Genomic DNA, 27,801 nt, shown 5'->3' on the forward strand with positions numbered 1-27,801 from the left:
ATTTTATTTTAGTTACGCGTAGTTTTTTAGCATTTTTTTTCTTTTACGAATTTTTAGCAACAGACTTTTTCTAACGAATATTTGAAATTAGATGTATAGCACAAGTACCAATATTAAAATATGCTTAATATTTACTATTGATGTAATATGTCTCGCAATAAGCTTACAATTTAGTACACTGAACACACAAACTTATAGCAAAATTTTCGCAGATTGCAGTGTAATGCTTTTCATTTTTTCGAAAGAGACAAACATGATAGAACAGAAATAGTAGAAACGGTGATGATCTTTATTGTATTAATTTATATATATACTTCCGTTTCAACACCATTGTCGTCATTAGGTTAAAATTTACGAATCATTACGGTCAACATTATTTGTCATTATACACTTAAAAGCAAAATAATGTATATAGGTGAGTGCGCAATTAATTAAATTATATCTATAATCATATGGTGAATCGACTATTATAATTTATTTTCTGGATGGTGCGATTGATAACAATTTTTTAACATTTTTCAAATTTCATTATTGGTACGAAGGTATAAAACTCTTTTACATTTGTACTTTGGAAAATATTTTATATATCGTAGAGATCACTTTATGAAATAAATATTTTTCGTATCACTGATGCCCGCAATCAATAATTTCGTTTTATATTATAATGCGCAAAGTATTATTTGAAATATATATAACTACTTCAATTTTGAACCTCGTTCGAGAATCGGTTGATAAAACAGTTTTTCGGGAAAAGGCGTTGTTGCATCGGCGACGTCAACGCAGATCGATAGCTCTGCTCACGGTACGAATCTACAGTATCTTGAGAATGTTCACGGTAATTCGTCATCCGTTTCTCTAAACAGTTGGCAGAATTTGAGCGTTCGGTGTGACGATAGTCTGCTGTCGGCGTCCGTTCGTAGGAAAGCGAGAAGGCATTGAAGGGTACACCTTTATCAGATTAAAGTAAAGCGAATTCGTTGAAAAAAGGGAATCTGATACTAAGAAAAGTAGGATTCAGTAACCGAAGGGTAATTGGCTAGTAGTTTCAACATCGTTTTGGATCCCTTGACCTCTTGAACTCCCCGCGGGTTTTTTCTTTCTCGCGAGGTGAATAACAGTGGTACATAGTCGAACCCCTGACCCCTCCTCGGGAGGTTTGCGCCTCGGCGCCTAAGCTATACCAAAGGAAAGAACAAGACATTGCGGAAACAGGAAGGTTAAGAGGACGGCACGAAAGGGAGATCGCGCCGTCCATCACCATGAAGCTCGTTGACCACGTGGTGAGGAGCTTCAAGGTGGCCAAGGTTTTCCGTGAAAATTCCGATCGCATAAACAGCATCGACTTTTCACCGAACGGGGACACTTTGATCTCTTGTTCAGAGGATGACCAGATCGTGATATATGACTGTGAGAAAGGCACTCAGGTGCGTACAGTCAATTCTAAGAAGTATGGTGTAGATTTAATTCATTTCACACATGCGAAGAATACCGCGATACACAGCAGTACCAAGATCGACGACACGATTCGCTATCTAAGTCTACATGACAACAAGTACATCAGATACTTCCCAGGGCATAGCAAGAAAGTTGTGTCGCTGTGTATCAGTCCTATAGAAGACACATTTCTTTCTGGTTCTTTAGACAAATCGTTAAGACTATGGGATTTACGTTCACCTAATTGCCACGGTGTCATGAATGTTTCTGGACGCCCGGTTGCTGCCTATGATCCGGAGGGTCTGATTTTTGCTGCAGGTGTCAATTCAGAGTTCATTAAATTATATGACTTGCGCAGCTTTGACAAGGGGCCATTCGTTACGTTTAAATTGTCACAAGAAAAGGAGTGTGATTGGACAGGATTGAAGTTTAGCAGAGACGGCAAAACTATATTGATTTCTACGAATGGTAGCACAATCCGTTTGATCGATGCATTTCATGGCACTCCGCTACAGACATTCGCTGGTTACCTGAACAATAAAGGAATCGCAATTGAAGCTAGCTTTAGTCCCGACTCACAGTTTGTATTCAGTGGATCTACAGATGGTAGGGTGCACATATGGAATGCTGAAACTGGATACAAAGTTTGCGTGCTAAATGGTGATCACCCTGCACCAGTTCAATGTATTCAATTTAATCCTAAGTACATGATGTTAGCATCAGCGTGTACTAACATGGCATTTTGGTTACCAACTGTTGACGAAAGTGCATAAAATTAATGCACTAAACACTGGATGGGCTTCTAAGAATTTACATAATTTTCTGCAAGAATAAGATGCCAGTGTTGGAATGAACCCAAGAAGCAGAGGACTCGCTGTAATATCCAGGATTGGCCCGCTTGGCTCGTTGGCTCGCTTCGAGTACAGTCATCTACTGTTCGTGTAGAGAGCCATCTATGGCGCCGTAGACTCTATGGTGCGATGTACGTGACCATCGTAATACCTTGTCAATATTTAAGAACCGTGATGTACTGTTGCTTCTCTTCTTTCTTAAAGCGTACTACAAATATTGCTAGTATTTGGATGTGTCATCTTGTGTACATAATTTCTTCTTGTGTCCTATGTGTAGCATAACGATACAGAATTATCTATTCTACACTGGGAAAACTCTTCGAATTGTACATTTAAACTAATTTCTGAGTGGTCAATGATTCTACATATGCATCTTTATTATTACATCGCATCTCTGACTATAATTCCACGAAGTCATATTTCAATTACACATCTGGGATCGTCGCAGAAACGAAATTGATCTACAATGCAGTATTCCATAATATTATACATATATACACAAACACACACACACACACACACACACATATATATATATATATATATGTATGTATTTATATATGTATATATAGAATATTCAACTAAAGAAGTTCTTGGTGCAAGTCAGCTTATTAGAAACAAGTTTGAAGCACAAACGAGAAATACTGCAGAAACGTGAATGATTAAATGTGAATACTTGAGAAGAAATATCATATGCTGTGTACACATGAATTTACGCGACACACGCAAATACACATCCGCGTGCGCCTGCGTCCAATTCTAGGATATTAGTATCCAAAAACAGTGAATTCGTAGCCGCTACATTTGCGTATGAAGAAATTGTAATTATGGTATTGTATCGATGGAAATTGAGCGATTGGTTACATTGTTTAAATTTCTCCCCAGTGGCCGTTCGAAATCAGGGATAGATTTCGTTTGCTCGAACCTTGTCATTAACGACGCCTACACGAAAATTTAAACACGAATGCAACGATACATCTTCGAGCGCATTAAGAACGATGGTTATCGAGCTTATTTATTGTGCACTGTAAACACACGGACGTTCAAAATAGATACTCTGTTGACGGCAGTAAGGTATCACACATATTTCTACGACTTCCATGCGATAAAGGTATAATAATTCAGAAAGTATACTGCCATTAACGGCACTTACGTTATTACATATGTATTATTCTAGATACGGTATCGTTTTTAATCTACATGCGTGGAACCGGCGGGCCGGGTGAGAAACATTCGATGACAGTAGAAAGTGCGATTAAGTCTAATCGTCTCACAGTAGTTCAGTAAATTTTAATGTTTATATCATCGCGATATGACGTCTCATCTTCGACAAGGGAAACAGGTGCGCTCGAACGGACAGGGTGCAAGCACACGCGTGGTAACTATTTTTAATGAAAATTATTAAGAGAAAAGAAAAAAAAATGGAAAAATGACAATCCATAATCTTTTGTATTATGCAATTAAAATAGTCGAACGAGATTGTCTCGTTTCGCTGTATGCGTGTTCGATAAAATACAGAGACTATTCGATAAGTTTATCGTTAACTGCAAGAGAAGCTCTCGTCGGGTATAATACTACACAATTTTGTGTAATTTGTCGCACGTGTTTACAATTTACTTGTGTACATTCTGTCCGTTCGATTATGTAGCCCTGCCTTCATCATACATGTATATACCATTATATTCACAATGTCCTCTAGAATTTCTAGACGTTTTCCTTAACATACTTTATGCAAGAGTAGATAATTATTATATACTATATGGAGAAGCGTGCGTGTATGTACGATTGCGTTTTTGTGTATTGTTTTATCAATTCTACCTACGGCAGCGTGTCTGCATGTGTGTATGCGTATGTATCTATGTATGTATGTTTGTATGTATGTATGTATGTATGTATGGATGCGCGTGTCGGTGACCACGAGGATGTATCTTTGTACGTAGAACGTGTTTGCTTGTATATCTTCGAATTTTGCGGACTCACTTTCGAGTGCATCACATTGTGAATTGAATGTGGGAGAGAGTTCGCCTCGTCTTGTAAAATAGTATTTTTCTAACTAGCGAAACAGTGTGTGCGCGCAACTATATCGTGATTCTGTGTTGGAGCAAACGATGTATACCGATTATGTTATTTAAGAAACGCGTCCCACGACTTGAGATAAAGAGGTTCAGACGCGGTACAAGTAAAATCGTCTCCTGAAAGTACCACGATCGATCCACGTATATAGATTAAACACTCTATCTCATACTGCCAACTTATAAAATCGAACGGATATGTCCGACACACTTGACGATACGTTGATCAACCGCAGACTTTCTGTTGTGTGCGACCACTGTGTTCCCGAAAAGAAGGAAAAAGATTAGAACAGAACTTGTATATGTATATACTGTGACAAGTTACGCGACGGAATATCATCTGATCGGCGATCGTGCGCCGCGTTAAAATCGTACGCTCCAAGTTAGGAACGTAAAGAAAAATGTTTAACGATTCTCCTTTTATCGAGATAACTTGACGTCACCCTCATCACTTTGTACATATACATATATGTGTATATATACATATATAAAACGTTCTTTTTTTACGAATTTGAATTCTCTGTTAAATTCGACCGTACGTTTTTTCATTCTGTCGCGTCGCGGGCACGCGATCAGCCGCAAAGAGAACTCCTGATTTCATATGATCCGGTATATTTACTGTCATGTAATTTTCACACGACCGAGAGGCGAGAAAGAAGAAAACGGCGAAATCAAGCCTACCCTCGTAATCGTTGATTCATACGGCTACTTAACAAAGGGATTTAGAATTAAATTCAAGATATTCATAATACCGTATTATAGTCAAAACAGAGACTAAGAAGAGTATTCTAGTAAAATAAATTTATTGGATAAAACAGAAGAACGAAAAGGATACCAAATGTATTGTGATTCGCCGACATGAATTGTCAGTTAAACTGTATTTAGGTACTTCTTCTAAGTTCCTACGTTAAGTTTTCGTACGAATTACCGTCGAGTATTTTATATAAATGAATCGTAGTTACGGTCAGTACTAATTTAAAAAAAATCAAAAATTCCGATTTTCTGTGCAATGTAGAACCAGCCGAATGTTACAACACAATTTTCGCACTAGGGTGACTTGGAGAACTAGGAACATACGAAAACAGGGGGCTAAAAAGACTAAAAAGACTTTTAGCTTGAAAGACTGGACAGTGACGCAACATCTTCCAACGGTAACACAAGAGTACACACATTTTGAATGTTTTATTTTATTCGCGATCGGAACTTCCGCTTTATTGTTCTTCTAATCTTTAACAAGAAATATATTGGTTATTCAGTCGAAGTAATGAGTAGGTTACTAAACGTAATTTGAATTTGTGGATTTTCAAACTGTGTGTACTCGACGCTGTTTTTTTTATAAATCACGTATATTTTTCTTCACGCGTACGAGTGAATAGCAAATAAAAGCTACCATTCAGAACCACTGTATTATGTACAATAACAAAGAAGTAGTTTGTATTGTTTTGTATAATTGTATATCACAGGAATCCGTTCGAGAGAGTGAAACGAAAAATGAAAAATTTTAGCGACCATATTTAAATCTATGTTCCAGTTCGCTAAGCCAAGAGAATATATTCCTGCGGACAGATAAAATTCTCTTCCACTGACAATTAAACGTAACAACATATCAACGCGCCTGTTAGAAAACTTTTAATTACATGGTCTTTTAAGTCTGTCCAAAAAGTAGGCTATATATTTGAATTTTTCTTATAATAAAGATTTACGTGCGCAGAGTAAATTTCTACGTTTTCAAAAAAACAGAAAAAGTACTTTCACAAAACGATTAAGATTTTACCGAAAAAGTCGAAAAGAAACAGATCCTAATAAAATACTTTTTTTGTACATCGAAATTTGGTCTTATCATTTTATTTCTACATTCGTTTTCGAGGGCGATTGAATATTACCTCACCAGTGAGACACCCAATATTAAAGAAATTAATTTCTGTGGGCATAATTCTTCTTTCATGATTGTTTACGTTCTGCATTCATTTTGAAGATCGTTATAGTGATACTACGATATATACTGTATAACGATGTGATTGTTCGAAGCTACATAATACGTGTGTTAATATAACTTAATTACTCCTATGAAGTAAATCGGTGGAGTTTCTATAGTAACTAACGCTGTTCAAACGCTGCGAGTCTTAACGAAATGATTTCTCTGATAAACTTCCGTTTTTTCCTGTACGATAAATTTCTCATTTGTGATATACTATAGAGATCGCAGAAATTTCGTTCTAATCCGATAATGTTTTTGATAGTTTATTTTTATACTTTTGTAGGTTGTATCAGCCGCATTTATCGCGATTTATTTGTGACTATTCGTATAGTTACGGAAGTGCAATACGAGCGGGATATTTGTGAATTCCAAAAAACGGATTGCACTCGTGATCACTGTCATAAGAAATATTTTATTTATATAACTGTTTGTAGTTACAGGAATCCAACGTACATACACGAATATTGTAAATCGTAAAACAGGTTCTTGAAATAAATCCGAGTAACAAGTATGATATTACGTCTATTGTATTTTTATGAAAGTTTTTTGGAGGTTCCAAAATAATTTGATGGGAGCATACAATTTGTTATAAACTGATTTCACAACTGTATTATTACCAAAAACTTTAATAATTTAAATAAAATAAATATATTTATTAAAGTTTCTCTTCAAATTTTTAAGATCGAGCTCATTATGAGTTCGTATTCATCTGACAGTACATTATAGTATATAAGATAAAAAGTATGTATAGGACCAATAAAAAAGACTAATGATATTTTCTATATCCAATATAGATTCATTTTTTTAAAATCATTTTCATATTATATTACAATAAGAACAGAATATTAAAAAAATAATTATTTTATTTCTCTATTGTCTGTATATGATATAATGATTTGTCCTTGTCAGAAATTGGAACTGGTGCTCCTGACATCACGTCACGACCCTCTGTAGTTTTTGGAAATGCTATTACGTTTCTTATACTTTCTGTATTGCACAACAAAGACATTAAACGATCCAATCCTTGAAAAAAATTGAAATTTAAAATAATATTCACATCAATATATTATTTCTTAGATTTTGTAAAAAAATACCTAAAGCAATTCCACCGTGCGGCGGGGCACCACACTCGAAGGCTGAAAGCATGTGTTCCAAACATGATTCGTCTATGTCTAACATTTTTAATATTTGTTTTTGTAAATTTGATTGATGAATACGTATTGATCCTCCAGCAATTTCAGAGCCATTCATAACCAAATCATAATGCAGTCCTCTTACCTATAATTAAATGATTATTTAATTCAACCTTAAGTGTTTTGTGATAACGATAACGTTCTTGAGTGTTAACATTACCATTGTCGGATTTTCAGAAAGATAATGAATGTCATCTGGATGAGGTTGCGTGAATGGATGATGCATAGTTTCTAATTTATTTTCCGTGTGATTAAATGAAAATAATGGAAAATCAGTAACCCATAAAATTTCATTTTCAGAAGATCGAATTGTTTGGCCTTTACTCTCTATTAAATCTGTGAATACAACACGCACTCTTCCCAATAGCGATTGCTATAATTTTATAAACAAAGTTAGTATATCTGTGAACACTACATAATTTACAATGGTATACTCACTGTGGGGATCTTTTCTCCACAAGCTAAAAATAAAATATCTCCATCCTTTAAATTTAATTTTTGTTCTATATCTCCCTTTATTATGTTGGAATAAATTTTATTTGAATCTGCTGCCGCTATTTTTAATTGAATTAATTTCACACACGGGAAATCGCGCTGCTCTTTAGAAATGTGTTCTTTGGTAGATTTTGTAAGAAAATTCTAAAACAAATATAAGAAAATTATATATACAAGCAGGCAAATTAAAAAAATTAAATTTAAATTTACAAATTTTTTTACAAACATACATGCTGGTTGGGATAAACTAAAGCATAAATCTCAAAATTCTCGTCCCATTTAATTTTTAGTGTTTCCTCCACTATAGAAGTGTCAACCATATTTGTAAGTCTACAAAGCTGAAATATAAATACTATCACTTTCAATAATAAATGAAGAACTATTTACAGTAATGTATGATCATTTTACCTGATACGGTATTCTTAAATCTGGTTTATCTGTACCATACAGTTCCATTGCTTGATCAAATGTGAGTCGTTTAAAAGGACTAGTTATAGGAGCCGATTCTTCGGGCCAAGAGTACAGCAACACATTTTCAGTTAGTTCCATTATCCCTTCGCAATCAACAAACGACATTTCTATATCCAGCTATAAAAAACAGATTTATAAAATATAATTCTTGGTCTGTAACATGATACAGTTACAAGAAAATGTATACCTGTGTAAATTCAGGTTGTCTATCATGCCTAGCAGTTTCGTCTCTATAACATTTAGCGATTTGAAAATATCTATCAATGCCACCAACCATTAGTAATTGTTTAAACTGTTGAGGACTCTGTACCAATGAATAGAATTGCCCTGGGTGTTGTGTCGGAACAATAAATTCTTGAGCTCCCTGCATATATATACATATATATACATACATATATATATACATAAATATTTAAAAAATTTGAATGTAAATGTATACATGATTTCACAAGTAATCATTCACTATAATTTATGTCATTTCAACACACATACTCCAGGAGTACATTTAAATAATGTAGGTGTTTCTATGTCCACAAAGCTGCATTCTTTAAGTAGATATTCCCTCATTTTTGCCATAACTTGAGAACGTAATCTTAGATTTCTTTGTAACTCAGGATATCTCAAAGCCATATATCTATATTTCATTTGTGTACTCTCCTTTGCTTTATTAAATTCTCTCATGAAAAGGGGCAGATTTGATTTGGCTGGATTTAAAATTTCCAGAGATTCTATTTGTACTTCGATATCTCCCGTGCTCATTTTACTGTTCTTTTGTCCCTTTGGCCTCTCGACTACAGTTCCCATTATACTTAGCACACTTTCAAAGTTCAACTTTTCAACTATTTCTGTCAGATCTGTTCTCTAAAGTAAACATAAGAGATTTGTATTTTCCAGCGCCATACATGTTAGCAATAGATCATGTATGCTAACTTACATTATTTGGTACTATAAATTGTGTACAACCATAAGCATCTCGTAACGTAATAAATTTGTTCATTCTTTGAAATTCTAGCCAGCCGTATAGATGAACATTATCTCCTACATTTTGAATATTAAGTTCACCACACGTGTGAGTTCTTGTAACATATTTGTTAACAGGTTGCACATTATCTTTTATTAGCTGTTTTTCAATGGCCAAATCATGAGTACAAGCCACTAGGATCGAACATTTCTTCATAAGCTGAAATAAATTACATTCATCACTTAATTTATAAACAATTACTTAGATCACATAAATTCCATAAACTAGTTAAATATTTTAATAAGTATTAGGACTTACTTTGTGTTTACATACATGATTTGTATAAAATAAGTTACGAAACTGATTCTTTGATTTCATAATAATATTTCGAAAACTAAACATCTTGCTTGTAATAAATAAATTAATAATGTTTATTAATAATATAGGATGTACTTAAACGTATTTTATTAATCGAACATCACTTATACAAATAATATTTAATACTTCAAATATATTCTACTACAATGTTTATTTAAACTTTCTGTACAACTTGCTTAATTCCATATACGTATAAGTACGGTGTATACAATTGTTTGATTTTAGTTAGAAAGCAGAAAGTGTATACCAGAGAGGAAATCTCTGTGTTTACTGGTGTATACGGGAGGCAATGGGATGTGAGCAGATGTGAGTGGATGTGAGTAACTTATGTATGGATTCAACCACAGCCGACTATACCTCATCTGTGATTCAACGCTGTTCAACGCCTCCAACTTGTGTGCAAACGATAGTGCTGCACCAAGCGAACCAGAACTTAATCGATTCCTTGTCAGCATGTCCACAGACCACAGACGAGTCCGTCTATGTCTGTGCACAGACTAAGATCATCTTTGACCTCTGTGTTTAAGATTTATAGAAACGGTAATTCTGAATCGTAAACAGATAAATGGATTGTACGCATGGTCTGTACTTTGTTAAGCACAGACGAACCTTCTCTGTGTCAAATTTGTATGGACTATCACCACAGACGAGGTATAGGATCCTTATATCTCGTCTGTGCTAGCACCTGCACCTGCTAACACCTAATTGTCACAGATTTAATTGGGTAGAGGGCGCAAAAAATCACTGATTTTGAGCGATGTCGGCGAATGTCTACTTCTATTCGTTGTCAGTGGTAGATGTTCCAGAAACATTGAGAAGCATCGTGACGTGATCGTGAATGGTTGAGGTTGAGGTTGAGTCCAAGACGTTCCGGTTGGAGCCTCGAGCATTGGAGTACGTTGTCAATAAAGTTGTAAACACGTGTCGGATTTAGTAACGAGTGCAGAAATTTAGACAGAATGGTTCGTCTAGATTTAAACGTGTCAGACCCGTTTGAAATAGTTGTAGGAACATACGAGCAATATCTGCTCGGTTATAAAGTGGACAATGTCGTGAATGTAAGTGTACAATGTTTTCACTATTATTTTTCAGGTTATATTTTTCAGTATACTGTGTGTACACTATTACTAAATATTAACCATATTTCATGAAATAAATAATTATTGTATTTTCAGGAATATAAGATGGAAAAAACTTTTGCAACACATAGCCATATAGCTAGTGTGCGCAGTCTTGATACTAAGAAACATTATTTAGCTTCTGGAGGTGCAGATGATTCTGTCTGTTTATACGATATGAATCACAGAATGGAATGTGGTAAACTTGTACATCATAATGGTAAGCAGATATAAAATGTAATTCAATTTATTTATAAAACAATTTCACTTACATATCTTTCTATTTTCGTACAGACACAGTGAACTGCATCGCATTTACCCCAGAAGCATCTCATATGTTTACATGTAGCAATGATGGTAGCATAGCTGCGATTCGATGTGGGAACTGGCAAATTGAAAAACACTGGAAAAAGCCGCATAAAGGGTTAGCTGTAAATGCTGTAGCTATTCATCCTACAGGAAAAATTGCCTTATCCACTGGAGCAGATGGAATTCTTCGTACTTGGAATCTAGTGAAAGGGAGGCAAGCATATGCAACCAACTTGACTCCGAGAATGAAACTAGATGCCCGTAATGTGACTGTTTTGAAATGGAGTCCGAACGGGGAAAAGTACTTGTTAGCTGTGAATCAACGAATTGATATATATTCCGTAGAATTGGCAGGTATCGACAGTGAGATCAAGTTGGATGCAAAGATTGTTTGTGTGGAATTCTTGAAGGACAATTTGATTGCTGTAGGATTAGAAAACGGTCAAATCAGATTTTATGATCTTGAGAAGTCAGAACAAACCGTAGAAGCGGTAGCTCACGATATTAGGGTAAAGTGTATGAGTTTTGTAGATGATTTGTTAGTCACCGCTTCCAGTTCCGGCGAGATCAAACTTTGGAGATACAGTAAAAATAGTTTGGACATGTTACAGAGTATAAACTGTGGTGCCAGAATTACGTGCTTAACTCTGGCGCTCACATGCAATAACTTTGATAGCAATAAAGAAGTTATATTGGAACAAGAGAAAGAAGAAGTTAAAAAGAAGAAATTTAGACTTTACCAGGAGGTTGTTATCGAAAAGGAAGGCGATTGGGCTGTAACGCCGATTAATCAGACGGGATCACCTGATGAGAAGAAGAAAAAGAAGAAGAAGAAGAGAATACAGACGGAAGAAACAGATGTCCAAGAAATTCCTAATAAAAGAAAGAAAGAATTGAAGAAAAAGAGGAGACGTGAGGATGCAGAGGAGGAAAACGATCAGAGGAACGATAGTATCCCGAGGGAAAAAAAGAGGGCAACGAATGAAAACGTTGAAGATGAAAAAATGAAAAAGAAGAGGAACGAAAGCATAAGCTATATCAAAGAAGTGGAGCAAAATCCGATTGTGAGAAAAGCGGAGAAACCAAAAGGATCTAAAGGCGAAAGTATATTGGGAACCAATGGTGGAATTATAAACAGATTGAAAAAGAAGTCAACGCGATTGGGAGAAAACGACGATGAAATACCTGCAAAGAAGAAGAAGAAATCGAAGTCAGAAACAAATGGAACGATTTTGAGGAAGAAGAAGAAGAAGAAGACATGAAACGATGTACTGGACGTCAAGAATAATGGTCTGGATTTGTTTATAAACATTCATTCGCAATCTGTATAATAATATTTACAAGGAAGATCTAAAAATAAGTTCGAGTTACACAATAGTTCCTACGAATCAGTCTGTTCCAAATTTCTTACGCTTAATGTAAATGTACCACAGGCGCGCGCGGTCGTATCCACGTATCGCGACATGTATGAATTTCCGATAATTATTTTTGTGTTGTTTGTTTAGGTGAATGCCATTGTTTCGTGTTGTTCACCACAAAACGCACTTGTTGGCTGGGTTCATTGGACTTCCAATCGGACAATTCCACGCTTCCGCGAAGTCTGCGTTATTTGACAGAGTACCGATAACTCTGAAATGATTCGGTGCATGTACTCCTTCTACCAGTTTCGACTTTAACGCGCCGTTAGTGTAATTTCCGCACCAAACCTGTAAGTTAGAGATAGTTGTGTATATATGTACATTCATTGCGTCGAGTTTGTCCTGTGTTAGTGTGAGAAATTCTGAACGTATGATTCAGAAAATTTTCGAAATAAAAGACGACAAAAAAAAACATTAACCGAACGTGTATACCTGTTCCCTCTCATAATGTTTGCAGAGCGAAAATATTGTCATGAGAAAAACCTACTTGCGCAAAACCTATGAAAAAGAGTTGGTCCCGAGTATATTCAGCGAAGCCGGGCAAAGCTTGTCGAACACTGGATCGTGCTTCGTGTTTTCGATACGCCCTGTAAGCCTCCCGTATGCCGCCGTTGTCTGCGATGTTCTCCCCCTGTGTGTTTACGCCGTTTACCTAAAACGCAAAACCAAAGAGACTCTCGTTATCGTCGTCGAACCTTGACACAGATTCTCCTCAATTTCCATCAAATCTGATGCTCACCGTGAAATTATTGCCGAGCTCTGGCAATCGGTAGTTACCGTACTGCTTGATTATGCACTCGACTTTCTTCTGATAATGCTGCAACGTCTCCTCACTCCACCACTGTTTTAGATTTCCGGTCTCGTCGTACCTACGACCTTACGGAACAAGAATTAGTCGAATCGGCTGGATTTCCAATTACGCGCCAATTTACTAAAGTCGACACGAAGTGTTCTACGATGGTTGTACGGATACCTTGATCGTCGAATCCATGAGTCACCTCGTGGCCCATGATCGCGCCCATAGCTCCGTAATTGATAGATCTACGAGAACCCATGAGACATTAATAAACTTTCCGTGACCTAAAAGAATAATTAACTGAACCTGTATCGGTTGATACATACTCTAAGCCGTTTCCATAAAACGGGGGATGTAAAATGCCGGCTGGGAAGGCTGTAAGCATAACGCAACGTTGCAATCAATCGCAAGGACTATCAAAATGTAAAATACTGGTATTTTTCGGGTGTACCTTTGAAACCCTTAGAGAAACCGAAATACAAAAATATCGGTATGATACCACTATATAAAAATACCGGTTTATTTACCGGTACCCGTATTTGTCGGTAATCTTTTCTATTTCTCTATACAGTGAATTCCCGATATAAGTCACTTGCGCGGTTCTGGCGAGTGACATTTAAACGAAATCTATGGTTCTCGCCGAACGTTGCATTTGAAACACACAGTGCACGCTGGAAACGTAAATGCCACATGCCGTCTACATGTCCTAAACCTGTGACATATAGACGGATAGTGACGAGAAGGCTGAGAAAATGTCTCTCTGATACAATGTTGCACATAGAGTGTACCACAACACGGTCAGGTATGTCGGTGTGAGACCAGAAGACCACTACTAATCCAATTACAAAACTTCTTTATTTTTCATTATTTTTTTATGAGGCTTTCACCAAAATATTCGTGGCATTTTTCTGAGTAAAATGAAACCAAATATGATATAATTCCGATGATATTTACTTGTGTAATGAACGATGAAAGTTACTTCCATTACAATTAAATTAAAAAAAAATTAGTGTAAATATGATCCGAATTATATAACGTTTGGTATCATTTTAATTAGAAAAATGCCACAAATATATTGGCGAAAGTCTCATAAAAAAGTAATTAATAATAAAAAATTTCAATTTTTTATTTAAAGGCCTGAGCTCACGCCAGTCTTTCATCTTTCCCGAACGCTTCGACTCTCCGTGTCTCTTTCTTTCCCATACGCTGTCCTTCTTTGCGTCCGAAACATTAATCGTTCATTACACAAGTAAATATCATCGGAATTATATAAAATTTGGTATCATTTTTATTAGAAAAATACCACGAATGTGTTGGTGAAAGTCCCATAAAAAATAATGAAAAATAAAGAAGTTTTGTTATTGTTTTGTTATTGTGTTGTTACACTCCTCGGCGGTGGCGGTTCTAGAGCTTCGGACCCTCACTGGGTATACCTCGCGATGGTAATTCCAGTGACCTATAAACGCGAGGCTTGCAGTGCCTTATATCGGGAATTCACTGTAATTGTGATAAAATTTATTATGATTTCCAACGTATTTTTAAGCACAGATTTAGAATCAGTATTATTTTATTATCGATATTATGTTAGCAAATACCGAAACTGATATTCAGTACTAGTGCAACTGCTAGGGTACCGAAATTATAATAATCACCAGCATGTTTATGATAATATATGTACATACTAGGGTAAGGGACACAATCACTGTGGGGGTACCAATTACTGTGCCTATATTAATTATATTTATTTTTAAAGCATATTGAACTTTAAAAGGAGATAATACATTTTTTTTATTAAAGTCAATTAATATATACGTTATATATCTCTTTTTTAATATTCATTATGCTTTACAAGTATAATTAATATAGGCACAGTAATTGGGTCATTTACCTTATGTTTGCGAGTGGAAAAGAATACGATATTATAATCTACAATAGTTGACATATATCTTGTACATACATACAATGTTGTGATACGAATACCAATACTTTTGCCGCCGTAAAACGCCTACGCTATGATTTGGAGGCAAAAGGAAACCCGAAAAAATACCGATATTTATTTTGGTTTCGATACAACCTTATTAGTGAATATCGACAACAACAAAATAGAATTTTATTTGAGTTTTAAGGCAATTAATTAAATACATATTTAGCAGATTCAGTTCGAAATCTTCATCACGAGTCTGACTGGTTATAGTACAAGGGGTCCCTGATCAAACGTACTCTGCGTGCCTCACAAGAAATCCCGCCGAAGGAATACAGAGCCGATTGGTCAGAGCGGGAAGGGCACGCCTCGTTTCACACGCATTTTTGGCTCTAGCGAAATATGTATTGGCTAAACGGTCACACATACTATGTAGCGTGTGACGTCAATGCCTAAACACTGGGACAACAAGAGCGTTAAGGGGTCCGCTCCGCTTCCCCTGTGCCGTCCCATGAGACATGAACACTGTCGGAATACATAGTATTATTGGGAGCTGAAAAGCAGTCACACGTATTTTCGACTCTAGCGAAATATACATATGTACTTAGGTATTCGCTAAGCGGTCACACATGCAACGTAGCGTGTGCCGTCAAATCTAAAGATTGGGACTACGGAAGCATCGATGGTAGGGACAGGTGTGGCGAGCGAGAGACCCCCTTTGCCTCTATCGTCGTCGGTGACTTCTCTTCAGTTTCCAATAATACCGGGTTATCGGATACTCACTAACAGAATTCAATATTGCGCTGTAAAACGCGTTCACCGCCGTGCCGGTTGATATCCATCGACTCTTGTCCGGCTTCTCTCGCAAGCCGTTCAAACTTTTCTTGACCGCTGAGTCGGTCAGCCTCAAAAACGTCTCGAATAGTTTCCCCGGCACAATCTCTGACTGCGGTAAGACTTCGTATTTACAGGATGTTTCTTTCATTAAATCATTTTTGTTAATACGTTCGAATACAAGCGTGTTATGTTAGGAGAGAAATCCTGCAATACAGTTCTTTCACACCGTGGCGTTCCTTTTTTGTCCCCTTTTCTTTCTGCAAGGATAACGCCGGAACTAGAACTGTTTCCGAGGATCTCTCTGTTTTGCGAAAAAGCTATGTAATATGTATTCGGATCCGCTCACCGTCTCATAATACTTATCCAGTTTCTTGGAGTCGGCGATCCATTCTGGGATTCCGACGAACGGTCTAATCGCGCGCAATTTGTCGTGTGCTCGGCGTCTCGTCGCTACGTCCATCCAATCGAGTTCCGCGAGCATCTCGTCGAACGCGTCCTTCACATCCGTCAACATTTCTAAAGCCTGAAAAACACCGTCGTCCCGTGAGATATTGTATTTTTGCGAAGGCACCGTGACCGAGTAACAGGGGTCTACCGACTTTTTCCCGAGTCCGCTCGTCAAAGTACCTCTCCGCGTAAACATAACTCATCGCCATGCCGAAGTTCGCGTTCGCGTTCTCCGTGCATTCTCGCCATCTGGCTCTCTTCTCCTTCAGTCCGAAAACTTTTCGCAAGAATTGGTAGACCAGATCACGAAATCGTTGCGATGTTAACGGAGCGACTGTCGAATAGATGCTCCACCATAGATGACGCGCTATAACGTGATCAGCATTGATGAGAACAACAGGACCATAATTAAATTCTATTCGAAAAGAAATTACCTATGGTATATGGTGGCGTGACCGCCAACAGCTTCGGCAGTTTCTGCAGATATTGTAGATCGACCACGATCGCACGGTCAGTAGCAGTATTTATCGTCACGTTGGTATTGTCGAATACTGCTTCCATGTATCTTGTCCAGTTCCACTGTTGAGATAAAAAAAAACTGTTTTAGTCGCCGTTATTTATTAAATTAAAAGTATTAGGTTGTTCCATATGAAATGTTCGATCAAAGCAATCACCATCGTAAGCGACATATTGTGTCAACGAATTAGAAGTTTTCTGACTGCATTACAGTAGAAACGGAATATTTTTCCACGTTTTTCATTCATAAGATTGTCATCTCCATTTTCTAGTTCTTTTTACCATCGTCGAATAGTGTGCTGATTAAATGTTCACATTTCGACCAAACATCACACAATACAACGATATGTTAAACTTGAAGATTGTAATAGTACTTCTTTTTCAAAACGTTTCATATGCATTCTAAAATCGGACATTTCGTATGCAACAGATTAGTAGATCGATTCTTCGATGAAATCTTTGCCACCTGTTGCGCGTGTAAATCCGTCAGTTGTTGCAGATCGTCGATGGTTACTTCATGGAACAAGTAGCTTCCGCTTCGCCTTTGCTCCGACGTCGCCATTATCTGTTACGAGCGAATGGAACGTGAAGACCAGGAAGATAAATTGCGAGTTCGCGCTTACGTACCTTCGCGAGTTTCGTACTGAAATCCAAAATTTCGTTGGCGAACGCGACGCTTCTGTTCCCTATGCCAGCCAGCTCGACCATATCCTTTATGTATCTTTTGTACTCGTTTATTTCCGAGCGAAAGCGTTGCGGGTCCAAAAGGTACCGCTCGCTGATCGCTGGGGTTACTTGTGCCATCTGAAACGACGCGGATCGTGGAGAGCAGTTTGCAACTGGGAGAAATTCGGGTGTAATCCTAAGGCAAGACGCTCTTCTTGTTTGTGCTTGTTGCAGATGAATAATGATGAGACTTATGCGTTATTTTAAAAAAACATACAAAATGATAATAGAGGATATATCGAATCTGGACACAAATTTTGATGAAATTTCTGTGAGAGGTAGGATAAGGGACCCAATTACTGTGGGGCTACCAATTACTGTGTCTATATTAATTATGCTTATTTTTAAAGCACAGTGAATATTAAAAAAGAGACATATAACTGATTTTTATTAACTGATTTTAATGAAAAAAATGTAATATTTCCTTTTTAACATTCATTATCCTTTAAAAAAAGGAATAAGTATAATTAATATAGGCACAGTAATTGGTACTCCCACAGTAATTGAGTCCCTTATTCTATTAGGTGACTTGTTGGTTCACAACTGAAATTGCAGTTGAAGGATCCATTAAAAAGTCTTCCTGAAACGTTTCTTCAGTCACGGACCATAGACTTCTAAAAATTATGGAATAATCGCCGATAGGTAATGTGTTAAAAGCATTGATCATCGCTTTCGTCACACCCTACGCATTTTCTCACCATCATTCTGTTTCTCGTCGTGTCCCGAACGTCCTCGCTCACATAGAAGTGGACAAATATATTCAAGCCTAGAACTCTTTGCGCCGTTCCCGCGAGCCGCGAAACGTCCAAGGTCCAGTTGCTGGAACGCGTCGGTGGGATCTTCGGTAAACCTAGCTCAGCCAAGATGTCGTGGATCGGCTGCATTCCCAAAGCTTCGATGCTCGCTGAAAAACACCGAACCGATCTATCTGTTGTCACGGCGATCGTCGATCGAAACTTAGCTCCCTACCCCATCGATTAACTGTTCTTACTCGTGTCCATGCAAGTTCTGTACAGCGCTCTGGCCAACTTGACCGACCTGGGATCGTTTTTACCGTCTGGTTCCTCGAGCAGGATCCTCAGATTTTGGAACAGCTGTTCCCTGAGAAGGCTCAGCTGGTCCCAGGCGACTTGACTCTGCGGTATAGGATTTTTCGAGATCCATCCGCCGCAAGCGAAATCGTAGAAATCGTGGCAAGGATCGACCGATCTATTCATCGCCTCTATTATCCTGGCGGCTGTAACGGTAAATATCCCGGCGACGATTATCCTTACGTAAACGGAGGATAAAAAATTGTTAAGAATCGCAGGAAGGAAGGAAGAAGGAAAGGAAGGAATGAGGAAAACCTTGGTTTCGACGGAACGGCGCGATACCGGTACCTGTTTTGACGCATTCCACGCTCTGGCATATCTCTTTGTAATCCTCCTTGCGGAAAACGACTATTTGCGAGGTCAGCGTTACAACCAACGCCACCACGGTCACCATTAACAAGCCAACGACCATCATCAGCTTGGTGTTTTTTCCGCTCGACTTTTCTCCTTCGTTCACCGAATCGTGTTGCCTGTTCGGATCAATGAGAAAAGAACCATTCGCATCGGCAAGTTCGCGGTTTACCTCGGAAAGGGGGAACGGGGTTGCGTACACCCGCCTTGACACGCTTCCGCGCTCTTCAATCTAGAAGGATAGATACTAAATGTTGCCAATTACCACGAAAGCGCCGAGTTGTTCCCTCTCGTTTCTCCCGGCTGCGTATCCCTGTCATGGTCCTCCGGATCGTTCACCTGGCAAAAACGAAAGCGCCTGTCAACGTCGATCGCCATCATCCCCCTACTCCCCTCCACCCGGAAGGACATGTTTCCCTCGATCAATTTTAACGCGATCGATCCGAACTTGAATGAAAATACGTTCGGAAGTTTCGCGACACTCTGGCTAATAAGAAATCAGCCTTGGGAGAATAAGTCGGCAAGACTGTGCAAATGACATCACACGTCAGCGTCTACCCATCAATTCGAAAAATGAAGAAAAGTTTACACAAGTGCTGGACACGGTTGGGGCCCCTCAAACGCCTGCTTCCCCCACCAACCTCTCATACAGCGTGCACCTTCGTCGCGTTCATTGGGGTCCCGCGTGTTCATTGCTCCACGGTAACGGCGATTACTAGAAGGAGACAGTGGACTCAATAGTGGGGACGGTTTTAGCTCAATTGAGGCAAACGTGCCCAGTACTGGTCTACATCAAGTCCGATCAACTGGTGGCTCACGAGCCACATGCGAGTCGTCTTCCCACTCTTGAGACCTCCACTAAACTCCTATGGAGTGTGGGAGAAGGGGGTGGTCAGGGGGCTAGGAACCTATATAGGAAGTTGTCCCCAGAACAGATAAAAGCACGGTAGGGTAATATGAAGTGGCCAGCAGTGGGGGGACCTGTACATTGGTAGTGGGGGTCGTGAAGCGACGGCGGGGAAGAAGTTATCCAGGCCAGGTCTACACGATACCGCAACACTGTAACTTCTTTCGTTACCCAGAAAAACAAAAAACTGATACCATCAAGTCGACCGTCTAAACTAGAGCCGTGACTTACAAGATACCCTAGTGCTTCGGTAAGCTATGAGACACTCGGGTAAACGAAAACTACCCGAGTACCTGGGTATCTCATGAGATAGCCGGGTATTCGAGTACTCGGTTCTGTCTCGAGATAATATGAATATTACTCGAGTCCTTCTTAGCCCGCCGGGTAACCAAGTACGTATTGAATAAATGGACAATATCCCAATATATTTTACTCGATCGTTCTATTCGTGTTTCGTACTCTAGTAGCCAGTGGTGAGACCTTATGGGATACTCGGGTACGTCGGTACTCGGCTGTCTCATGTGTTACCGGGTACCCGGGCACTCGGTTATCTCATGAGATACCCGGGCATTTTTTTTCTCTACCCGGGTGTCTCATGGGTACTCGGCTACCCGGGTGTCTTACATATTCGGGTACCTGGGTACTCGGTTGTCTCATGAGATACCGGGTATCTCACATATTCGGGTCAAGGTACTAACTTTGGTCTAAACCAGAATATTTGGATGGCCGGGCTGCGCTATATGGGTTACAGGAAGCTGTCGGCTCGTTACTAGCTAACTACAACCGCGTGCCATCGTATGCATATGTACTTACTGTTTGGGACGAGTAACGCGTGACGCGACGTACAATTCGAACATTATACTCTCCGCGACGACGTAAAAATTGTGCGAATCACGGTAAGCGGTTTCTGCTCGCAAGCATCTTGGATTTATGGTTCTATCATTGAACATTTCGAAACGATCCGGAGCAACCGTGAAATCGACGAACGAGCGACAAAGTTTCGGTCATGCTCCATTTCTTCCACTGAACGAATCTCTGCGTCCAGAGCGGAGGTTGTCGACGCGACGCATGGATCATCCGCGGTTGAAATCGCGCTCTTTCGTACCAACCAGTACGTTATGCAATCGAACCGATATATCTGCACGGCACGTATGCGCATAGTCGAAGAGCAAGCAAAAACCAGTTATACACCGAAAGTGTCATCGCGGACGAGCGCCGACGAAGATCGCGATCGTTGCGCCGCGCAAAAACAATCGAGGAGTGCTTCCTTCGAGACGCGACGCGCAGTGGTCGATTTTTCAGAAAAATGGGACAAAAATCGGTATCACTTGAGAAACAGTATTCGCGAATAATGGAATTGAATACACCGTTTAATTTTCATAGATCGATGCATCATTCCTGTCGAGTAATAATTTAGCATCAGCAACGATTAGGATGGGTTTTCCCTCAGATCCTCCGTGTTCAAACCCCTTGAAAATTGAATTTTACCGTCTCGAAAGTGTATTTTCCAAATTATTCTAAACTTATTGGGTAACAGGCAAACGCGCAGCCACTTTCGATTTTTGCAATTGCAGTAACGAGTGTATACGACTGTATACAATAAGAAAGAATCGATTCCAATAGATTCTAAGGAAGTTCTATACGAATATTCAAATTAGGGGCTATATTTACGAGTTGCATCTGTTATATAAATAATTGTTCTGTTATTATACTACTTTAAAGCCATATATTATATATGTAAATAGGTGTGTCCACGAGTATGTATCCGCAGTGGTGTTGCCAGGTAGAAAAGGAACGTTCCGATAATGACCCTGAACGTGATCGTCGGTTCTACTGATGCGGCAAAATCGTCACAGTTGATTCGAGTACTACCCCTGGCAAAAGTATCTGATCGGGCAAAGTAAATATATGTTATAGATATTATTCATAGAACTGCCATACGAATGCTCGGTAAAGAGATGAGAATATTGCTGTCTTGAAATATATCAGCGTTCTAGTCTATTTCTACAATGGCTACGTTATCAAATACAACGAGGAAAACCTTCAACAAGGAAAAATGTGTGGGAAAATTTTACACCGCGGAATGAATTAAGGATACGGCGGAATCAATGAGGAATTTCCTCAATAATATAATTCAATCGCAATTACAGTTTTATGTAATCGTTGTAAAGCTTCACAGGAAACAATAGAATACGTTTCGAGCACGACCTTTTAGTGGCGACCAATTATCAAATAATTATAGAATATTTCCTATTGATGTATCCTACATAAAGGAGTACCTTGATTCTACGGAGGTTGATCTAAGAGATGCACATAAAAGCTAATCCTAAATATTTTTAAACAGAAACATTGTAGTATCTGCTCGCAAAGAGTAGCTGAGTAGCTTGCTACAATCGCTCTCTATACACTCGTCGCTCGTGACCATTGAGGTATCCTATTTCATTTAGACTGCAACAGCAGTCTTTACGCAAAAATTAGGTTTACGCAAAGGTTGTTAAAAATTTTCGCAAACATTGTTAAAAATTTACGGAAAAATTAAGTTACTGTATTTCTCAGATACGCCGCAACCTCTGACCGAATTTTTACGACTACGACCGCTGCAGGATTAAATTTCAGTCAGAAATTTTGACGCTACAGAACAAGCAGCAATGGCTTTTTTTCTTCAAAGACTGACGGTTTTGTAACAAAATTGAATTCCCCATATAGTGCATCTATCACATAAAATGATCGATTCGGTTGATGCCACATGAAAATCTGAATAAGAAAAATGTCGAGCGTAGACACACGGCAATCTCTTTTCTGTATCTTCGGCTCGTCGCGAGCGATCTAAGGTCGCGGGCGCGTTATCCGAAAATCGCGATCGCGGTCATGATCCTCGACCTCGAGAGAACTCCGGCCGAGAACAAACGAAGGCGTTGTTTCATTGTCGTGTTTATGCGAGCTTATGTTTAATGCAAATCGGCGTGTCCCCGAGACGGACCGAGGCGGAAAGAAAGCTCAACGACTCGTCGGAGGTAAGAATATACTATTATGTACTTGGAACGGCGGGGATGAGATCACTTCGTCTCGGGATTATAATTATTTTTGATTTTAGTTTGACGAACCTCACCTTGTATTTCATCTTTTCGCTCCTTTTGCCTTCTCCGGTCGTCGGCGGTCTTCGATCCGTCTGAAACAGAGAACGGCTTTAACGAAACTCGTTGCGGATCGGCTAAATTCGATTGAAGCGATCTAGACCGGAGAGAATCGGAATTACCACGACGATCAGCTGTGAACGCGCTGTTTTGGATGACCACGGCCGATCGCGCGCAAGGCCCGCTATCAAACAAAATGGAATTGCAAAGAACGCGCGAAACGATCGCGACCTATCTTTATTTCCCTTCACGTAATCGGTACTATTTCATTAGCGGTGACAGAACAGAAAACGCGATCGACGGCATTATACAATTACAAGATTAGAATAACACGGTTATGGCCGTTCCAAAGTACCGTGTTTATCGTCTCCGTAAGATTAGAAATGAGAATTCGGCTTTCGAAGATCGAGGAGCTTAAAACAATAGGATCGCCGGTATCAAGGAAAATTGTATTGTAATCAAGTAATATAGGGAAGACCGCCTAGGTTGGACCCAATTCATAAATCACAGCTCATTAGCACCACTAGTAATGCTGTATTTTTCTCGTTAAGAAAATATAGCTAAATCAGATTCAAACCAAAATTACTAATCTATTATTATTAACTCTTGAAGAATTTTTTTCCTCAAAATACATGGTGGTTCAAGCAAGGTATTGGTCCAAATTAGGTTACCCTCCCCTAGGCCTAACGTATTCGAAAGAAGCGTCCCACATAGCTCATTGATAATCATTTTCGCGGAGTCTGATCGGAACATGACGCGTCTCGCGATGCAAACGATTCGCAAAACGTTCTCGCTCATTTTCTTTTCCGTTCTGATCGTTGTTTATTTTTCAAACAATGGTTCGATATCGAAAGCGTGAGTGCGAAAAATTCGTCCGTATGTTTTCGCCGCGCGGATTAAGAAAGCACATAAGCTCTCGTACCAACGGATACGTTCACGATCGCTAGGAAAGAGTGTGTATCGTTGTGGTTCGAAATAAGCTGCGGCTATTTTTACGAGATCTCTTGGTTTCAGCGGGATGGAAATTTGACGTGGACCAAGCGATAGTTCCGTCGCGTCGAGTGTCCGCGAGAAACACGTGGCTACTGCGAAAGCGTCCGTTTATCATTGGTGGTTGCCGAGCGCGTGTTTTCCGCCGGTGGTCGGTTCCCTTTGACCGTTCGATTAATTCTCAGTAGAAGTTTTACGCACCGCGTGAAAATCCGGGTGCGCGTTCGGAGTTCAAACTCACCGGGTGCCTCGAGATCACTGGAGGCTTTTAAAAACGCATCGCTCCTCTTCTTGCGCGAGAGTCCAGCTTTCCTTCCGGTTCAACAACGATAGGACGTCGCTTTTGTGTTCAAACGCATATCTTCCGCGTGTTTCATGGGGTTTCACGCCTTCGTATTCCTCGGAAGGATGAGGCACGGAACTGATAGTAAACTAAACTGATGTTCCGACTCACGGACCGAACAGCGTAATCTTCGAATCCCCTACCACTTCCGCGCCACGATACCACCTCCCTCTTCTGCAACGTTGTCGAGTGAATCTCTGCGACGGGACGCGACGCGACGGTTCTTTCTTCCGATGCTCGGAACTGATCTTTCCTCCTCGGGCCTCCCCGAGCAACCCTGACGCGAGACTCGTCGCGAGGATGACAACGATCCCGGCGCGGCGCGGTACTAAAAACGACGCGGCCCGCGCGTAATACGCACTATGCTTCTTGCGATCGTCGAGCATCGCCGGGCCTCGTCGTTCTTCGGCCGAGAGTGTTTTAAAAAGCTCCCGGGGATTCGTAAGCTACCCGCCCACGCGCCACCAGCATGATTTCCGCCGACAAAGAACTTCCGCCGTTCGCGCTAATGTGTCCCATCGTCTTTTTCGAGGGCGCCGTGCCGTCCAGACGAGCAACACGCTTTTCTCGCAGGAAAGAATGCCGTCGTTCGGACAACTACGATCGACTGACTAGCCCATCCTCGCTGTGTCCGTGCACCGCTGCTATTATGAATCGGAGCCCATAATCGCCTGCTCGATCGGCAGTTACAAATTATTTATTCGCCGTGCCGCGCCGCTCCGGTTGAACATGGATGAGCACGCTCGCGGATCTACGATTCGGTTGACTTTATCGCGAAGTCGAGGTCGCGCCCCTGCCCCTGCCTCTGCCTCTGCCTCTGCTTCCATCTCCACGTCTACCTCTCCGCCTGCATCTCCTGCTTGCTAACCACTTACGAACGCGAACGCTAGCGCAAACGCGCGATCCCCTTCGCGTCCCTTCTATTCGGATGCAAAAAAACGAGAAACAAACAAGCTTTTTACAGTGTAACGGCCGTCGACGGACGTCAGCGGGAAATCGCGACCGATTAATTTGCCGCGTGGCGAGCGTCGGATAGTACTCTTTTTGTTGGTTCCGCTTCTGATCGAGCGAAATAGACCGAACGCTCGGCAGTCCACCTTGGACTGGCCTACTCGCTAGTAAGCTAATTGGTTCATTCTATCCGAAACGGGACCCGCCTCTCTTTCCTTCTTCGCTTCTCGAGACCCCGAAAACAGATATATTTGCGAGAGCTTTTTTACTAACCCATTTGCATCATTAGCGTATATATACGCTCAATTTTCCAGGCCACTATCACCGGAGCGTATATGCACGCTCAATTTTCCTGGTCACTATCACCGGAGCCGTATGCATACGCTCAACTTTGTTGGTCACTATCATTATTCGTTAGCTGAAAAATAGAAATGGAGGGTGTTGTTGGAGATGAAAGTAGTAATTCCGATTATAGTGAAGAAGAAATTAGGCCACTGAAACGAATGAAGACGAATTATTGAAATAAGATCCGATAGTGATGATGGCCTTCTTTTCATAGGTTAAACATGATTACTGAACATCTGGGATCTTTTCACGATTTTTCTTTCTTTTTTTTTTTTTTTAGTGACTTTCGAACATACGTCGAACTTTCGTCCGTGCAAATTGGAAAGGATATCGGTTTTATCCGAATTATCAAGTCAAAATGGAATCTAGAGAAAAAATGAATTGCAACTCTAATTTGGACGATAAAGTATTTAACCCTTCGCACTCGAAGCTATTTTGACTCCAGAATTCGAAATTCGGAATTCCATACGACCTTTCTTATTTTGTTCATGTGAAATCTGAAAACTGAAGAGGTTTTGGTTTTTTTTTCAAACCAAAAACTTGATTTTTTGTGTAACATATTAAGTTTTCACGCTTCTCCTAGAAAGCATGTACGGACGATACAGTTTCGATCAATTTCAGGTATGTTACGAATATTACCCATAAAGTATCGCCAATGTTGCATACATTAAAAAATTGTTTAGAAGTTAATCTTAAGTTATTCGGGTTATTTAATGTTTAGAAAGATATTCAACACATCTGAAGATTGTCGTCATCGAAGAGGCATGCACCTTTGTAAGTAATTGCAAAAAAGTGGCCAAGATATCTTGGTGATAACGGGAACGATAAAGATTTGATAACACGCCTGTCCATTAAGATTCGGCTTGTCTTAAAAATTGTTAAATATTGAATATTAATGCTGAAATATTAAAAATAATCTTTACCAATTCCATCAGAAAGGAGTGATGAAATCATGCTCATCGTTTTCGTAGACACCTTATGCTTAAGAGTTATTTAAAACATTCGAAATAGAATCAAATATTACACGGAGCTCCTTCTTTGTAATAAAAGATTCGTGAAAATTGTCTACTTTCGAAGTCTTGAAAAGTAAATACCCTCTAAAATTGTTCGTAGTCGCGACAGTTGCTGACGATGAGTAAGAGTGTTAAGGTCGCGCTCGCATAATTACGGGGGCCAGCAATATTTTCCGGCCACGCACTTGATTACAGCCCTGCGTATGTACCGTACGTGCATCGAGCGAGGGGGAAAGATTACGAATTATTTTGGAAAGCTTCGCTCGACCGAGTCGAATGCGTTCGTTAACCACAGCGGGAGATGGATATGAAATTAAATAATAACTTCGGCATACATTTCTCGTAAAAGGTGATCGTGTCGAGGACGTCGCCGTCGATCGCAAGGCAAATTGTCTCACGAACTCGGAAGGCTGAGATCCATTTTGGTCGTAACAGTAGTCTTTCGTTGATGGCCGTTCTCAACATTCGCTCTCGTTTTGTTAAATGCGGATCGTAATCGCGATATTTTCTCCGTTTCCTTTTTCGTTACGGGTCGCGTCGCGGTTCGACCGAATGGGAAAGGGGACCAGGTGAAGGCTCCCGGCGGAAAATTCGCGACTACTTTATTAAAAATGTAAAATAGAGTAGTCCAGGTACAAAGATGAAACGGTACAACGTACACGATTCGAGCACACATTACCAGTATAAAAACACCCGGCTAGGGCCCGTCGTTTGAGCCTGGATCCGAGACGTTTTATCTTCACGCGTCGTCCACG

General features: G+C 39.7%; 4 protein-coding genes across 7 annotated transcripts; 2 read left to right on the forward strand and 2 right to left on the reverse strand.

The window, feature by feature from the left end:
* The first annotated feature begins 842 nt into the window (after positions 1-842).
* On the forward strand, positions 843-6,186 carry Wdr82 (WD repeat domain 82). 2 transcript variants are annotated; one of them, XR_013083516.1, is made up of 2 exons: positions 843-3,396; positions 3,463-6,186. XR_013083516.1 is itself a non-coding variant. In XM_076801388.1 (1 exon), the coding sequence occupies exon 1, from the start codon at positions 1,260-1,262 to the stop codon at positions 2,205-2,207; it is 948 nt and encodes a 315-aa protein (XP_076657503.1). In that variant the 5' UTR covers positions 843-1,259; the 3' UTR covers positions 2,208-6,186. The 2 variants fall into 2 exon arrangements, 1 of the variants encoding a protein (XP_076657503.1); XM_076801388.1 differs by having other exon boundaries at positions 843-6,186.
* On the reverse strand, positions 4,076-10,159 carry Asprs-m (aspartyl-tRNA synthetase, mitochondrial). Its single transcript, XM_076801373.1, has 10 exons — positions 9,774-10,159; positions 9,429-9,674; positions 8,987-9,355; positions 8,682-8,858; positions 8,432-8,611; positions 8,254-8,361; positions 7,967-8,167; positions 7,689-7,901; positions 7,430-7,613; positions 4,076-7,358 (listed from the first exon to the last, which is right to left on the reverse strand). Exons 1-10 carry the CDS (start codon positions 9,855-9,857, stop codon positions 7,198-7,200), a joined length of 1,923 nt encoding a protein of 640 aa, XP_076657488.1. The 5' UTR covers positions 9,858-10,159; the 3' UTR covers positions 4,076-7,197.
* Positions 10,160-10,624: 465 nt separating this feature from the next.
* LOC143361757 (p21-activated protein kinase-interacting protein 1-like) lies at positions 10,625-12,904 on the forward strand. The gene is made up of 4 exons (XM_076801376.1): positions 10,625-10,891; positions 11,009-11,171; positions 11,246-12,550; positions 12,766-12,904. The coding sequence occupies exons 1-3, from the start codon at positions 10,793-10,795 to the stop codon at positions 12,520-12,522; spliced, it is 1,539 nt and encodes a 512-aa protein (XP_076657491.1). The 5' UTR covers positions 10,625-10,792; the 3' UTR covers positions 12,523-12,550; positions 12,766-12,904.
* Positions 12,558-27,743, reverse strand: LOC143361754 (neprilysin-11). 3 transcript variants are annotated; one of them, XM_076801371.1, is made up of 17 exons: positions 27,726-27,743; positions 23,380-23,439; positions 19,629-19,702; positions 19,301-19,482; positions 18,913-19,158; positions 18,620-18,825; positions 17,823-17,999; positions 17,662-17,760; positions 17,114-17,258; positions 16,832-17,046; positions 16,579-16,755; positions 16,179-16,341; positions 13,801-13,849; positions 13,652-13,719; positions 13,418-13,554; positions 13,166-13,330; positions 12,558-12,966 (listed from the first exon to the last, which is right to left on the reverse strand). In XM_076801371.1, the coding sequence occupies exons 2-17, from the start codon at positions 23,389-23,391 to the stop codon at positions 12,790-12,792; spliced, it is 2,292 nt and encodes a 763-aa protein (XP_076657486.1). In that variant the 5' UTR covers positions 23,392-23,439; positions 27,726-27,743; the 3' UTR covers positions 12,558-12,789. The 3 variants fall into 3 exon arrangements, with proteins under 3 accessions (XP_076657486.1, XP_076657485.1, XP_076657487.1); XM_076801370.1 differs by lacking the exon at positions 27,726-27,743 and adding an exon at positions 24,636-25,344; XM_076801372.1 differs by lacking the exons at positions 23,380-23,439; positions 27,726-27,743 and adding an exon at positions 21,084-21,311.
* Positions 27,744-27,801: the final 58 nt, after the last annotated feature.

Source organism: Halictus rubicundus, chromosome 15 (genome assembly GCF_050948215.1).
Source record: "Halictus rubicundus isolate RS-2024b chromosome 15, iyHalRubi1_principal, whole genome shotgun sequence".
Lineage (NCBI taxonomy): Eukaryota > Metazoa > Arthropoda > Insecta > Hymenoptera > Halictidae > Halictus > Halictus rubicundus.